Source organism: Gymnodraco acuticeps, unplaced genomic scaffold, assembly GCF_902827175.1.
Source record: "Gymnodraco acuticeps unplaced genomic scaffold, fGymAcu1.1, whole genome shotgun sequence".
In the NCBI taxonomy this organism is placed as follows: Eukaryota; Metazoa; Chordata; class Actinopteri; order Perciformes; family Bathydraconidae; genus Gymnodraco; species Gymnodraco acuticeps.
In genome coordinates this window covers 470656-485713 of record NW_022990999.1, presented here as the reverse complement: position 1 = coordinate 485713, position 15058 = coordinate 470656, and the positions used below count along the sequence as shown (strand labels likewise).

General features: G+C 41.1%; 1 protein-coding gene and 1 long non-coding RNA gene across 2 annotated transcripts; both read left to right on the top strand.

Moving 5' to 3' along the window:
* The first annotated feature begins 631 nt into the window (after window positions 1-631).
* On the top strand, window positions 632-5368 carry LOC117559268 (natriuretic peptides A-like). The gene is made up of 3 exons (XM_034235952.1): window positions 632-746; window positions 1881-2184; window positions 5086-5368. Exons 1-3 carry the CDS (start codon window positions 636-638, stop codon window positions 5088-5090), a joined length of 420 nt encoding a protein of 139 aa, XP_034091843.1. The 5' UTR covers window positions 632-635; the 3' UTR covers window positions 5091-5368.
* A 5806-nt stretch (window positions 5369-11174) lies between these two features.
* Window positions 11175-11626, top strand: LOC117559254. Its single transcript, XR_004570948.1, has 2 exons — window positions 11175-11359; window positions 11563-11626. It is a non-coding gene; the product is annotated as an uncharacterized LOC117559254 (long non-coding RNA).
* Window positions 11627-15058: the final 3432 nt, after the last annotated feature.

The window sequence follows — 15058 nt, the reverse complement described above, 5'->3', positions numbered from 1 at the left end:
TTAACCTCCCTGCAACCCAGGAGCATCTGTTTTAACCTACTATGGTATTTTCAGGCTCAGGAGTGCAGACAGTGTTAAGTATTTGCATGGTGAATGCTGCATTCCCATCAATACACACCACGTCTGAGCTCAGAGCTCCATCATGGCACTTGATGTCATGCCACTGCATGCTGGTAAGCGTGATGATAGCCAGACACACACACACACACACACACACACACACACACACACACACACACACACACACACACACACACACACACACACACACACACAGCATCACCTACCACTGAGCGACACTTAAAGGGACATCTGACCAGCTGTCTTATCATGCAGAGGTGTCAGAATGCACTTGAGGCGATATTCAAAATGATGAGCCACTGACTGTCTGGTGCATGGTGTGTGTGTGTGTGTGTGTGTGTGTGTGTGTGTGTGTGTGTGTGTGTGTGTGTGTGTGTGTGTGTGTGTGTGTGTGTGTGTGTGTGTGTGTGTGTGTGTGTGTGTGTGTGTGTGTGTGTGTGTGTGTGTGTGTGTGTGTGTGTGTGTGTGTGTGTGTGTGTGTGTGTGTGTGTGTGTTGGCATGTATATAAGGGTTGCGGTGCAGGCTGTGTCAGTAGTCGCAGCAGCAGGATATCATGAGGACGGGGGTCCTGTGGGGCCTGCTAGCCCTGCTGTGTCAGCACACACTGGTCAGTGCTCATACACTGGGGAGGTCGTCTTCCAACAGTGACCTGGTTCAGCTCAAGGTAAGAACCCTCCCCACACCCATTAACTTATCACTAAAGACTGAGTGTGTCTGTTCTGTTCGATGCAACAAATAACACTACTGCCAATGTTAACAATAAATACATTACTATAATGGGAACGGTATCACGGCAAGACGTGAACATGTGACGATTTACCATGCTGGGAGACGTGAAGATGTCAAGATTTCGTCCCTTCAAACGTGACAGTTACACAGTATTGTTAACATGGCCCAAATACCTGGAAATGCCAAGCAAATGCTCTACCACGACGGTCGGTTGTTATTGTCAATATTAATATAATAATGATTTATTTTTTAATAGTCACACTCGATTACACCGATTTTCTTGTTGCCCCAGCTGGTCGACACCTCTTTGAGCAGAAACAAAGGCTACATTAATGTATTAAATCGATGTTAATCCATGTGTGCGGTTGTGGAATTAACGGACGTGACGTTGTGCGATTGCGTTGCCAGGCAACAACTTGGCTTCATGTTAATTTACAAACTCTTCAACTAGAACCGTAGTTATATTTAAAAACATTTTAGAAGGCCTCACGAAATACTTTAATGTAAATGTAAATTTAAATATGAAGGACTGTGTGTATAACAAAATACATCCGTCATAAACAATACCGGAAACAGACGTAGGCAAGATCCTCAGCTCGATGATTGGATGGTTTAGCCGCAATGCATGCTGGGATTTGGTGTTTATGCGATGTGAAATCCGAAAAATTTAAAAGAAATAAAATAATACTTTATTCCGAGTGTGCTTGCTTTTCTCTTTGAAAGTCATTACATAACGGCATTGTAATACACGGTTCGGCTGCATTAAATATTACATATCTGCCGAAGCCCTGATGAGAAGACTTCTAGACAAACATGAGGAACTGCCGCCAAAACTGAAAACGTGACGTGGATCATAAATATATCAGCAATTAAACAACATCTTACATTTATTTTCACACAATACGTTTCCTTGCAGTATCAACACTAATTCGGCTGACTTTTATATTTGATCCAATTGGTAGATAGGCTGTATTTACACCGTAACGGTGCACAGCTGATAGAAAGGGACACCTAGTGGTTAAAGCATGCATGTGTAACTTTAACATAAAGAGACTGTTCCACCCCCCAGTCTTTGCTGCAGCGCTTTGAGGAGACGCTGGCTGAAGCAGACCAGGCTGACTATGAAGACACCAACCAGCAGCCTGACAACAGCCAGGCCCCCCGGGGATGGAACCTGGACCAGGAGGGGCCCCAACAACCTTTGACATCAGAGAGATCCCAAGTGCCAGCGGAGGGCCCAAGCAGGGGCCAGAGTGAGCGGAGCCGTCTGCTGGACCTGCTGATCGGCTCCAGGAAGCGGTCCTCGAGCTGCTTCGGAGCCAGGATGGACCGGATAGGAAACGCCAGCGGTCTGGGCTGCAACAACGGAAGAGGTGAGGCTGCAGTGAGGAGAGGGAATTAAACATATAGAAGATATAGTGCATTGTAGCATGGGGGCTGCCTGACACTTGAGCTGGTTAGGGGGTCAGAGTTTGGAAGTCAGATTTGCATATGGCAATACATTATTTACCCTAAAATAATAATGTCATGGTTGGAATATTTTTCATCAGAGATAACATTGCAACATAAATATCAGAGGTGGGAGAAGTACTCAGATATTGTACTTGAGTAAAAGTAGAAGTACCAAAAGTCCTGCATTCAAAATGTTACTCAAGTAAAAGTTGAAAAGTATTAGCATCAAAATATAGTTAAAGTAGCAAAATTAAAAGTAGTCATTGTGGCGATCCATTCAGGTCCATTTCAGAATAATATATATGATGTGTTTTATAATGATTGATCATGAAAGTGTTCTCAAAGCTGGTGAAGGTGCAGCTAGTTTGAATGACTTTGTATACTGCAGGGTAGCTTGTGGATTTACTCCAGGTGTAACTAAAGTCTGATTTAAGAGTTTATTAAAGTTCACATCATTAATCAAAATATGCAAAGTAACTAAAGGTATTAAATAAATGTAGTTGAGTAAAAGTACACCATTTACCTCTGAATTGTAGTCGAGTAGAAAATACTAAAGTAAAGTACAAGGATCTCAAATGTGTACTTAAGTACAGTACAGAGTATAGAGTAAATGTACGTAGTTACCTACCACCTCTGATAAATATTGAGTTATGCAATTTATAGAAGTCTGGTTAATGATGGGCCGCAGAGGATGATTTCTGTTTTTTGTTCACATTTCTGATTAGCTTTAACCACGTCCTGACTCCATGTCTGAACACTGAACAATATCCATCTGAACATCTCAGCCTGTAGTCCTACACACACCAGAGGCCTGTACTACGAAGCAGGATTTTCGCTTAGCCGGCTAACTTCAGGGAAAACTCTGGGTTTCCGGTCCTACGACGCTGGTTCTCTTTTTAGCAGGCTAGATCTCCATGGTAACTTATGCTGAGCGGCTAACCTGCTCCGGAGCAGGTTAGGTTGCAGGCTAAGAGCTCAACTCAGTGAAAGCACTGCCTGCTGACCAATCAGAGCTCAGTGTGCGGAGTTTAAAGCGATCAAGTCATATTACAGGAGAAAGGAAATACAGAAAAGCTGCCGTCGCAGGAAAGACGGCCGGCAAAAATCACCGACTGTGTGAACGTGAACATTAATAGAATATCAGCTCCATCTTCAGAGCAATCTGACTATTATAACATTAGCGTTAAGAAAGCTTACTTAAATATCTGCCACAACATAAGTAACCGGATCAAAGTAACATTAAATACAGTCCGCTGCATATCACATCACAATGTATCATATATTTCCTTATCTGAGTCAACTTCTTGAGCCGTATCTGGCCGTGCAACACTCACAGTGTCACATAGGCCTACTGTGTGCAGAAGTATTATTTTAAACAACACATTAAGTTGACGAAACACTCAAGTCAAATGTAATTCAAGTCAGATCCACTCGTGTCTTAGACGGGGCAGTGATATCATAAACCTGTTACGCATTCAAACACTTTTTCTTTTACCAGCTGTATTCACCTTGCAGGTGCAGCTATGTGGGTGTTATCCAGACCCAGCGGGGGGGGGGGGGGGGGGGGGGGGGGGGGTTGTTAGACGCTCGAGATTTGTCAACGGGGGGGGTTTTTAGGTTGCCATAAGGCTGTTGACGGTCTTATTATTGGTTGGTTTTGTGGCGCATTTGTAACGCTGTGCCAACTTGGGCAAGCACACAGGCAAACTTGAGGAGCGCACACAGGGTGGAGAGGTGGAGTGAGGTTGAGAGATAGAGAGAAAGGGAGAGAGAGAGATTGAGCGAGGCAGAGAGCGTGTGCAGCGGTCTGCTTGCGCACAGAGCAGTTTGAGTCAATTTCTCTTCAAAATATAATTGATTGCCAGCCTCCCTTGTCCCTGGTTGGCTTGCTAGCTCGTTGGTAACGTAACTGATTTCTTCTAATGTGCCTGCATCTGGCGCTGAGTTGTCATATTCCTTTCGTGAACCACTTCCTGATATCCATTGTTGCAGATAAATATAAATGATAATAGCCAAACTAACCTAGCAAGAGTAAACTGACAGGCTGCTGTGCCGCATCTCACTCAAAAACCCACACGACTCAACCCAGCGAAAAACAAGTCCTCATTCAGAATTTCATAGCAAAATAAAAAAATGATATTAAACTAATCTTTCAACATAGTTTAAAACAAAAATAAATATTAGGACAAAGCCCTACAAATAACAACAATAAGCATAATAATAAAACAATTAAAATGTTGTATTCAGCCCTGATTAAAACAGCGGGCCCAAATCCTGGACGCCGGGTCTGCTTTTATCCTGGATAAAGTGTTTAAGTCATGGATGTTTAAAGTTTAACTTCTTCATATTTGTCTAATTATAGTTCACTTTTCATTCAGGAAGTATGACGCTGCGCTGTCAGTACGCTTCTCCATGTTTGTGATTGGTCGAATGCTCCAAATACCACCCCTTTCATGTGAACGCGTACCTAAATAGATACGGCTGGCTTGAGCGATCCACTTGATAACCAGCGTCGTAGTACAGTTTAGCGAGAGCGCGTATGTTTTGGATTAGGCCAACCGGCTAACTCAAACATATCCAGGTTAGGTTGAACCAGATTCGTAGTACAGGCCTCTGGACTCCTGCATCATACCAAATAATCAATTCTATAAACGATCAAGCATAACACCTCACTAAGTTGTGTGTAATGTGCATTTTGCGGGATGTAAAAAACTCTGAACCATCTTTAAGCGTCTTAAATTAAATAAATATGTATATGTGTATAATCTACACTGCCGTACAGTTATTTATAACAAATTATTTTCGTGTCATTTTCCATTCAGGCTAGTTTGACAGCCTCCTGGGACACATGTTGGATTATAGTTTGGTCTCCAGCCAAGGACATCTCCATAGAATGCATTTGTATGATTTTGCATTAGTCACAGTTCATCTTGTATGTATTTCTCTGTTTGAATGGCACAAGGGCAACTTGTCAATATGTAACAAACTGTTTACTGTTTATTAAATATTAGCTGCATAACAGTAAGGCCCTAAAGGAAACGATGATACTACTAAAGTGCAGGTGTGTTGCTAACAGATAAATAAAATCTTTTTTCATATGAAAAATGATGTTGTGTTTTCAGTCATGCAATAAAACCATAGACTGTATGTATATATAAATGGACGTAGTGTCCTTGACGTCACCCATAGGATTCTGCAGAGTTGCAGAGAAGCCTAAAGTAGGCGGTGTTGGCCACTAACGTCTTGACAGTGACGTCAGAGTCTAACTCCCGCCTGATCCAAATCAGGGCAAAGAGGTGGAGCCGAGGCGGGACCTGCTGACACCGAAGTTCCAGACCTAGCTGAGGCTACCAAGCTAAGCTAACATGCTCAGCAGGGCTGCTCTGTGATGCTAGCCGGCTAACCTACGTCTGTTGCTCCTGAGGTCCTTCTCAGGTCGATTATTTTCATTTCCTCGCTTCTCGGTTTCGGTATCACCGGAAGTTGATTTGTCTGCGCCATCTTGAGTACCGTCCCATGGCGCTTATTTCTGCCGGAGGACCGAGGATCGAGGAGCGATAATGGAGGAGCGATAATGGAGGAATCACCAGACCATCCTCTGATGAAATCCACGGATACTCGCACGCCCCCTTACTGTGTATCGCTCACTGATTGGACGATGCAGTGCATGCACTGATCTGATGCTTCTTGACATGAGAGCAGTTTCCCAGCGAAGTGAAGAAAATACATGAACCTCACGGGAGTCACTCCTCAGTCTATACCGTGTTTTGTTTCAATTTATGGATCATTTAGTTACAAATATGTGATATATCTGAACAACAAAGTGGTCAAAAAATGTTTTATTCATTTATTGGAAACATTTTCATGATCGCTTTTTTCGTTTATACATTTTAAGAATGGCGTTTATCTTTTTTGAGAATGAGTTCTTATTTTATTTAATGTATTTGGATCTACAACAGATGATACAAATGTTTGTGTCAGTAAATGTGTACTAACAGAGGCGGGGGTGTTTGTGAAAATAACGGGGACAGAGCTGGCTGCTGTCAGACGAACAGCTGTGCGGCGTCATCACAAACCGGAAAAAATGACATCCCATTGCTCTTAAAACTAATTTCCCTGCTTCTCGTGGTTTCCTTGCGTCTCTCCATGCTTCCCTGGTGGGAGGGACTAGTCGCAGGGAAACGACGTAAGTGAGGGACGCATTCAATTTAATCGACCTGAGAAGGACCCCTGGTCTGCACATTTTACGTTGCTTAAGGTAAGTGAACATGAAACTATTCAGCAAAACTTTCAATAATAATCTAAGGCAGGGGTTCCCAACCTTTTTTCCCAAGAGCCCCCCCAAAGGACTCCTGTTGGAAGTTGCGCAACAGCGGTAATTCAAGTTTAAAAGTCTCAAAAATGCTACAACTACTGTCACAAACTGGATGAATGTGAAGTATTTTGTTAAAGGAGGATGAAAGCGTAATTAAGGAGCACTATTGGAGTGACTTTGATGGTTATTGGACTCAGTATTAATTCATTTGGATTCCCGCTGTATGAAGAAATTAAAGGACGGAAAACAATGGAAGTGGAAACAATTCACGAAGGGATTAAACTGTTTAAAACACATGCTCAAAGTAAGCCGGATTTTGCCGATGTGTTTATGTGGATTCAAAAGTCGTAAATAATCTACAAAATGGAGGAGACCGATCTGATCGGAGCAACTGTGACAAATCATCCAACTGAAACCGGCATGGACAATGACAATTTTTTAAAAATGCGCTTATCCAGACAAGCCTGGTTTGGACACTTTATGGGCAGAAGAAACATTTCTATTAAAGAAATAATTATAAATGTCTTTCTTTTTATGCTTTTAATACTAACTTGAATTGTTATTAAAATTAATGAATCAATTTTTTATATTTTATTGTAATGTAGAGAAGAGGCTTTTAGTGACAATCATGTATTGCCTTACAATTATATGTAAGAAAAAGAAAAAAAAAGTCTAAATATGATATTTGGCCTCAAATCATCTGAGGCCCAGGTTGGGAACCACTGATCTAAGGTATTGAGTTTTTGGGATAATACTTGCATACAAATCTTAAAATGCCTTCAGGTTTCTAAAATATATATTTTGTGGTAAATTCAACAGTGAATCCAGCAAAGATTCAAATATTTGCATGATTTTAGTTATTGATTTTTTGCTGTTACTTGATTATACTTTTAATAAATTCAAGTCAAGCTTAGTTACATGTGATGGTAGCTAGTTAGTGCTCTTACCTGTGTGCCTCCTCCACAACCAGACTGTATTAAAACTCTTAAGTACCTGTTATATCTACTTTACTTTAAACAATTAAAAAGACAAAATCAACTAAATGTATTGAAATAACAACCTTCATTTTAGGTGCCTCTTCTTCTTTTAAATTAAAATTTAATTTAATTTCAGACTTGAGATATTGAAATATAGTAATAGTATTGTTTATTTAAAAAAACTGAGCCACTCCTTACTGTTAACTTCAGATTTCTTATTGTCTAAAGCATTTATTACACACATTTTCCCCTCTCATATTCACAGTGTGGATCAATTGAGACAACGTGGAGTCCAGAGAGCTGCAGAGACTTTGGGAGAAACCTCAGTGTGACGGATGTCCTGTCTGTGGGTTTGGCTGGAGAGGACTGAGGTGGAGCAGTCTTTCTCTGGGAGGAGGACCAGGCCTGATGAAGAAACCAACTAACTGCATCTATACTGCCTATACTGGGCACAGCTGTCACAAACTAATTATGATCCTGTTTGATTCAGTGTGCAGATATTTGTGTTCAAAATAAAAGTGTAGTTTCTTAGTGAATGTCCTGTATTGGTCTTTAATCTCATATCAGCTTTTCATTTTCTTCTTGCCCCTCGGAGAAAACGGTGAGGCAGTTGTGTCCTTCAGGTATGTCCTTTCCTAACAGAAATGACAAGAAACATGACATTATTGCAGAGTAAGTGTGTTATTTATGAAAGAGGTGCGTTAGAGGGCTGTAGAAATAAATACATAATTATTTGAATGTGTTTTTGAAATTCATCACTTTGTACTACAAAGATAATCAGATTATAAATGAACAGTCTGCAGTTAATCAACATTAAAATATATGTAATTATTAAAATAATATTCAACTGTTATCAGAACTTAGTGCAACTGTAGTGTCATGCTGTTCGGTTGTTTCACTGCAAGAACCACTTTTACCACGTTTTTACAGACAATATGTAGAGACAAAGTAAAATATGAATTGCCTTAAATACATTGACATGTGAAAGGTGACAAAAAAATCATGTTGCTTGGTAAAATCTAAATGTAACTTTTTGCAAGGAAGGAACACTCAATTTCCCTGATGTGTCAGTATTTAGTCATGTTTAATGGAATGTATATCAGTGTATTATAGTTGTTACATTATCTATTTAAACCAGAACGTTTCTCGATTCTAGTATTCTATATTTCGAGTATGAAAGGGGTCTTTGTACCTTTGAGTCAGTGGCGAGCCGTCAGGGCCCTCTAGGCCCTCTGTGATCTGTGTCTCTAAGATATTCTAAAAAATAATATTTGAAAACATTAAAATAAATAAAATGTTTTTTTTTTGTTAAATGTTTCATTAGTTTTACCTACATAACTTGATTTAATTGTATTTAAAATAACATTTCCAAAGAAATAAATACTTCGAATCTGCCTGTTCAGTTTCTGTTGGAATGTGAAGGGTTAAATGCCGTCTCTGCGAGTTACTGTGAAGACGGGAGAGCTTGTTGGTCCCTCTGTAGATTCACAGAGGGCCAGCTATAGGCTCTGTGCACAAGATGGCGTCTATCAACTTCTGGCGGCTGGGTGTGCGGCCGAGTACTTCCGGTTTGAGTACAGAGTTTTGACAGCTTGACAGTTTGACAGTTTGTTATCACCAAGAGCAAGAATGAGCGGATTTCGGGGTAAAGAAAAGCGATTGGCCTTCCAGCGTGTAAGAAAGTCGGCACTACATTACTCAGGGTTGCCAACTTTGGGTACCTGGCTGGTGTGAGATTTTGATATCATGGGTTTAATTACACATATGCACACTAAATGACTGCTATTGTGTCAGCAGCGGGACCTTAGCATATAGGATATATATACAATATATACAAATACACAATATTGGACACAGACTATAAAGGGCACAAAGTTTCATTCACTAATGAAAGTCAAACACATGTTTGTTTCCACTGTTTTATTGTGTGCCGGTCGCAATAAGCAATTAATTGACTTATCGTACGATAAATAAAAATGAACTCGATAAATTGCCATTTACATGAGGATGTGACTAGCAGTTTGAAAGGATGTACTTGAATTATTATTATATATTATCTAGGGCCGGGACTTTAACGCGTTAATTAAGATTAATTAATTACACAAAAATGAACGCGGTAAAAAAATTAACGCATTTTAATCGCACTTATTTTTGCACCGCGGAACGTTTCTCACTGGATGAGTTTCAGGTGTACCGATTATACTGGAGCACCAACTAACGTTGACTAACATGACTTCAGACAACAACAAACCACAGTGAACAATAGTCAAACATGAACGAAGAAGCTGATGAGACCGCTTTGGTTGGCCCCGTGGATGGGATATTTTGTTTTAAAAAACGGACGGATGGAAGCGTCGATAAGAGCACGGTTGTGTGCAAATTATGCTAAAAGGAATTTGCATATCACCGCAGCACATCAAGCCTCAAGTATCACCTCAATGCAAAACATATAGCAGCTAGCGTGGACGTTAGCCCGACTCTGAGTACAAAGACCCACACCCAACCCACACTCAACCAGATGACTGGTTTCAGGGCCAGGATAACTAAGTCCACGTCTGAAAAAATAACCAGCTCACTGGATTGCACTCGACTGTAGACCACTTGGAGTGGTAGAAGATAAGGGGCTGCAAAAGGTACTCCAGATTGCATCGTCTGACACAACATGAGCTGCCATGCAGAAAGACAGTGACAAAAAGAATCCAGCAACTTTATGACAATGAAAAGGAAGATAAAGAGAATTTATTGGAGAAAGCCGAATGTGTTGCCCTGACTGGGGATCATTGGACCTCGGTAAGCAATTCAAATGACCTCGGTGTGACGGCACACTTTATTGACATCAAGTGGCGTCTTCACTCATTTGCCTTGACCATCCAGAAGACCACCACTAGGCACTTTGCTGAAAACGTGGCAGAAGATTTTGAGTCTGTGGCAGAGGCCTGGGAAGTCACACAAAAAGTCACCACAATCGGAACAGACAGTGCCCGAACCATGACCACTGCAATGAGACTGCTCACATTCCAGCACATGCCGTGTGTTGCTCACGTGTTGCAAAGGACCACCACAGTTTGCCTTGCTGACAGCGGGTTCACAGGCACATTGGCAAGATGTCGTAAGATAGTGGGGCATTTTAAACACAGCCCCTCAAACACAGAGGAACTGCACAAGGAGCAAACAGAACTAGAACAAGACAAAGAGCCACTGATACAGGATGTTTCCACAAGGTGGAATTCAACACTGTTTATGATCTCTCGTCTGCTGAAGAACCAAGAGGCTGTGAAGGCTACTCTAGCCAAACAGAAGCACAAGCTCACCATGTTGACTACAGCAGAGTGGGACAGACTGCAGAGGTTCGAGACCCTCCTTAAACCATGCAGGTAAACACCCACCAACTGTTTTATTAATGGGATTCATTCATCATTGCTGTCCCTTGAAAAACGTTGTGAATTGACTGATAGTGCAGTATAAATTAAATTGCTTTTCCAAAATGTATTGTACTGAATATCAATATCACTATGACTATAGTATAAAGTTGCTACTGTTTTTAATCTACTATTAATTGGTACAATAATAAATCACTTTCCTAAACTATCCACTGCAGATATGTGACTGAGCTCCTTGGGGGTCTCGTGCTCTGTTGTGTTACCTGCTCTCCGCCACCTGACCCGCACCATGGAGGTCTCAGATGACGACCCAGCCTATGTGGTGAGGTTCAAGGCTGCCTTTAAAAAGGACCTGTCTCAACGCCAAGATGCACTCAACCATGGATGGCTCAGGGTGGCTACAGCACTCGACCCGCGCTTTAAGGTAACATGTGTAATGGTCTTCTTTGTTTTTCTCTTTTCTTGCTTTTTGACCTCCTTTTCCCTCCCCCCCCCCTCTTCTTCCCTCCCCCCTCTTTCTTTCTATGGAATAACAATATGATGAGAACCATGTACGAAAATGAATTTCACCCACCTTTTTACTCTGTAAATCTGTGATGTGACAATAAACCTGATTCTGATTCTAAGGACCTAAAGTGTCTACCAAGAGGAGAGCGAGGAGGGGTGTGGACCAGCGTTGAGGCACTGCTGCGAAAATAACCAGACAGAGCCACTCCAGAACCCACTGAGGAGCCAGCAAGGAAGAGGAGCCTCCTGCTGTTTAATTCAGACTCTGCATCAGAGGATGATGAGGGGCCCAACGGGGCTCTGGGCCACTACAGGGCAGAGCCCACCATCAGTGAGACAGACTGCCCATTGCAGTGGTGGTCCACTCATGAGGGGGCCCATCCACAGCTTTCTGCCCTGGCCCGCAAGTATCTGGGCAGCCCTGCCACTTCTGTCCCTTGCGAGAGACTTTTCTCACTGGCAGGTAACATAGTTCAAAAGAAGAGGGCAGCCTTGAGCTCTGAAAATGTGAACAGGCTAGTTTGTCTCAGCAACTGGCTGGAAGAAGCATAATAAGTAGTCTTAGAGGTATCCTGAGGCCAATGGGCTTGTTATTGAAATGTTGATCAAACAGTGGCCTATGCAACAGAGAGATTTTATTTTTCATCAGGATATTGGAAGAATAGGAGGGATTGAGGTCAATCACTGGCACTTTTTTTATTTTATTTTAAATGGTACACTTTATGTTGAACTATTTATTATGTTGTTGGTGCAACTGGCACTTTATGTTGAACTGTTTATTGTTTTGGCCAAGGTTATTGAGAGAGTTGGACTGAAATTGATTAGATTTTTTAAATCAACTGTTGGTAAATCAACAAAGTCTGTTTTGGCCTCTGAAGCAACAGAGAGATGTTTTCTAATAGTCAGGGTTTCCAATGTTCTGAATGTACTTGAAAGTATTGTGTTTTACTTAAAAAACAAAGTGTTATAGTTTACAGAAGGTCTACAGTACCTACCTATAGGCTACCTGAATCTCTGAAATGTACTATATTCCTAAATATGCTATTGCTACACTTTTTGGCAAAAATTGCACTTTTCTGTTGGTCTTGGTTAAGTACCACCTTGAAAAAAAAATAAACAATGTTTTGTTACTTAAGCTTATGTATTCAGTCATTATTCAATGGTATACTAAAATCCATGTGAAAAAAAAATTGCTTCTCACTGTTCTCAGGTCAAATATTTATATGTGATTAAAAATGCGATTAATTTCGATTAATTAATTACAAAGTCTCTAATTAATTAGATTAATTTTTTTAATCGAGTCCCGGCCCTAATATATATACTTATAATAATAAGTAATATTAACTTTATTTAATACAACATTTACGGTACAAGATTTAATCATACAGCCCATGTGGTATGATAATGAATTATAGCAAACATGTGCAATATATCCATTATTACAGCTCCGTGGGGTGGCAGTAAGGCGATATGGGTCCGTTCTTATTGTGCGTCCATGGGTAAAGATAAACGCAACTCACATTGGTTTCTCAAACAGCATCTCTGTAAACTACGTGTATTGTATTCACTGAATTTCACTCTCTGCCTTTAACGGCTCGTTGTAGCTCCAATAGCTCCAGCCCCCACCCTTCCTGTGAGCACAGTGTGCTCTGATTGGTCGGGACATGTAACATGAACGTGCCGGGCGGCGCGGTCCCGTGGGTTAGATGCGCGTTCATAATGCAGAGGGAAATAACTCTCAGAATAACGTTATTAGCACATTATTACAACTTGAGGAATGAATGTTTTTAATAAGGGCTATACAAGTGTTCATACTGGGTAGTTTATTTAGTTTAAAAAAAATTATTCAACGATTTACAGACCACTCTTTCCCCATGTAAGTCAATGGGAAAAAGTGTTTCCGGGCCTGGCAACCAAACGGATGTGTAGTACCGCCAACACGAATATTTTCATCTGAGTCCGGCGCACTTCCTGGGGGCTTGGTCCCAACACTGGTAAACACACACCTGATCACCTGAGAGCTGCTGTTTAAAAAAAAACAACGGTCTGATTTTAACAACTCAATGTGTGATTGTTATAGCAGTAATATTAGACACTAATAATACAGTAAACTATTAACACTGTACATATTATTGTTTGCCCGTGGGATTAGGATTATCGGTAGTGAGAGCCGTGCTGCATTTTCCTCCGGTCGGATGTGATATAAAAACAAAGCGATTATTTTTGTTGTTGTAAACTCACGTGGATTAAACTACATGTATTAGTGCATTCATTTCAATTTGCGAACATATGATACATTAAATGATCGTGAGGATGATGATTGAAAATCGTTTGTTTGAGCCGGGCTGCATTTCCTGATGAAAAAACATAGCGATGGTTTTGTACTTACACCTACGTGAATTAAACAACATTATTTTGTTAAATAAAAACATGGTGATGTTTTGTAAATGATTACATGTCTCTTATTTAGCACAGAATATGATCCTATCCGTGACATATGGATCTTAACCATACATCTTAACAAATATCCGATCAGATACCTGTAGATCTATCAGCTGTTTATTTCACATGAGTTCCAGTGTGGCAGCTTTTCACGGCTCCCCCTGGTGGATCCATGATCCATTGCAGCTGGTTTCATTAAAATTACATTTATTTATCAAGGGGGCGTATCAAGTCCTGCGGGGGCTTTTTCCTTTTCAGCAGGGGCCCACCCCGTGCAGATCACGGACCCGCACGGGTAGGCGTCTGAAATGAAGCGCTACATCTGTAGTTGGTGTGTGGTCCCAATAAATGTTTAGTCCCTTGTCCACTTCCATGTCGATGTCCTCAATATCCGACTCGTAACACGCCTCACGGAGAACCTTTAAGTTGTAATCGTGGTCGGTCATGCTAACAGGCACTTTATGTCAAAAGTGGTGGTAACTGGAGAATTAAAGTAAAATGTGACTATTTAAGCTTCTATAATAACTTAAAGTGTATCATGAATAAGCTATTGCTTTTCAGTTTTACAGTCAAGGACTAAAATCTAAACTTTTTCTACGAACCTGCAACGTTGTTACTTCTCACTCTGCCATCTTGCCCAGCCACGTCTCATGCAGTCGAGCCTCCAGAGCAAGTCGGACAAAATTACTAACCATAATGCAACACACTAGCAAGACGGCAGTGGCAATTGTGCAGGTCTACGTCAGTCTCGCTCATCTCAAACTAGCCTAATATGATTGGCGGCGATTTCATTTGAACGGGACGGCGTAAAACGAGAAGCATTCGGACCCAAGTAGATGGAAGGAATGAGGTATTTGCGGTCTACATGACAGAGAAGAGACTGTCAAGTTTTGCTGTACTCAGCATTTAATCAAAATGCACTAAAGCTTTGGATCTCAATCAGTTTGTGAGGCGTTTTGCTGAACAACATGGTAATCGCCTCATTCAGCTGTTATAGGCATGCCAACTTGATGCTCTGCTCACGGATGTTCATAAAAAACTGTTAAGATGATGACCTTGTATGTGTGTATATATATATTTCTTTGTGGGGTCTGCCCCCAAAAAACAGTTTTAAGTCCTGAGGAAGTCAAATAAGACGGTGTGTAAAACTACACTGCCCAGCCAAAAAAAAGTA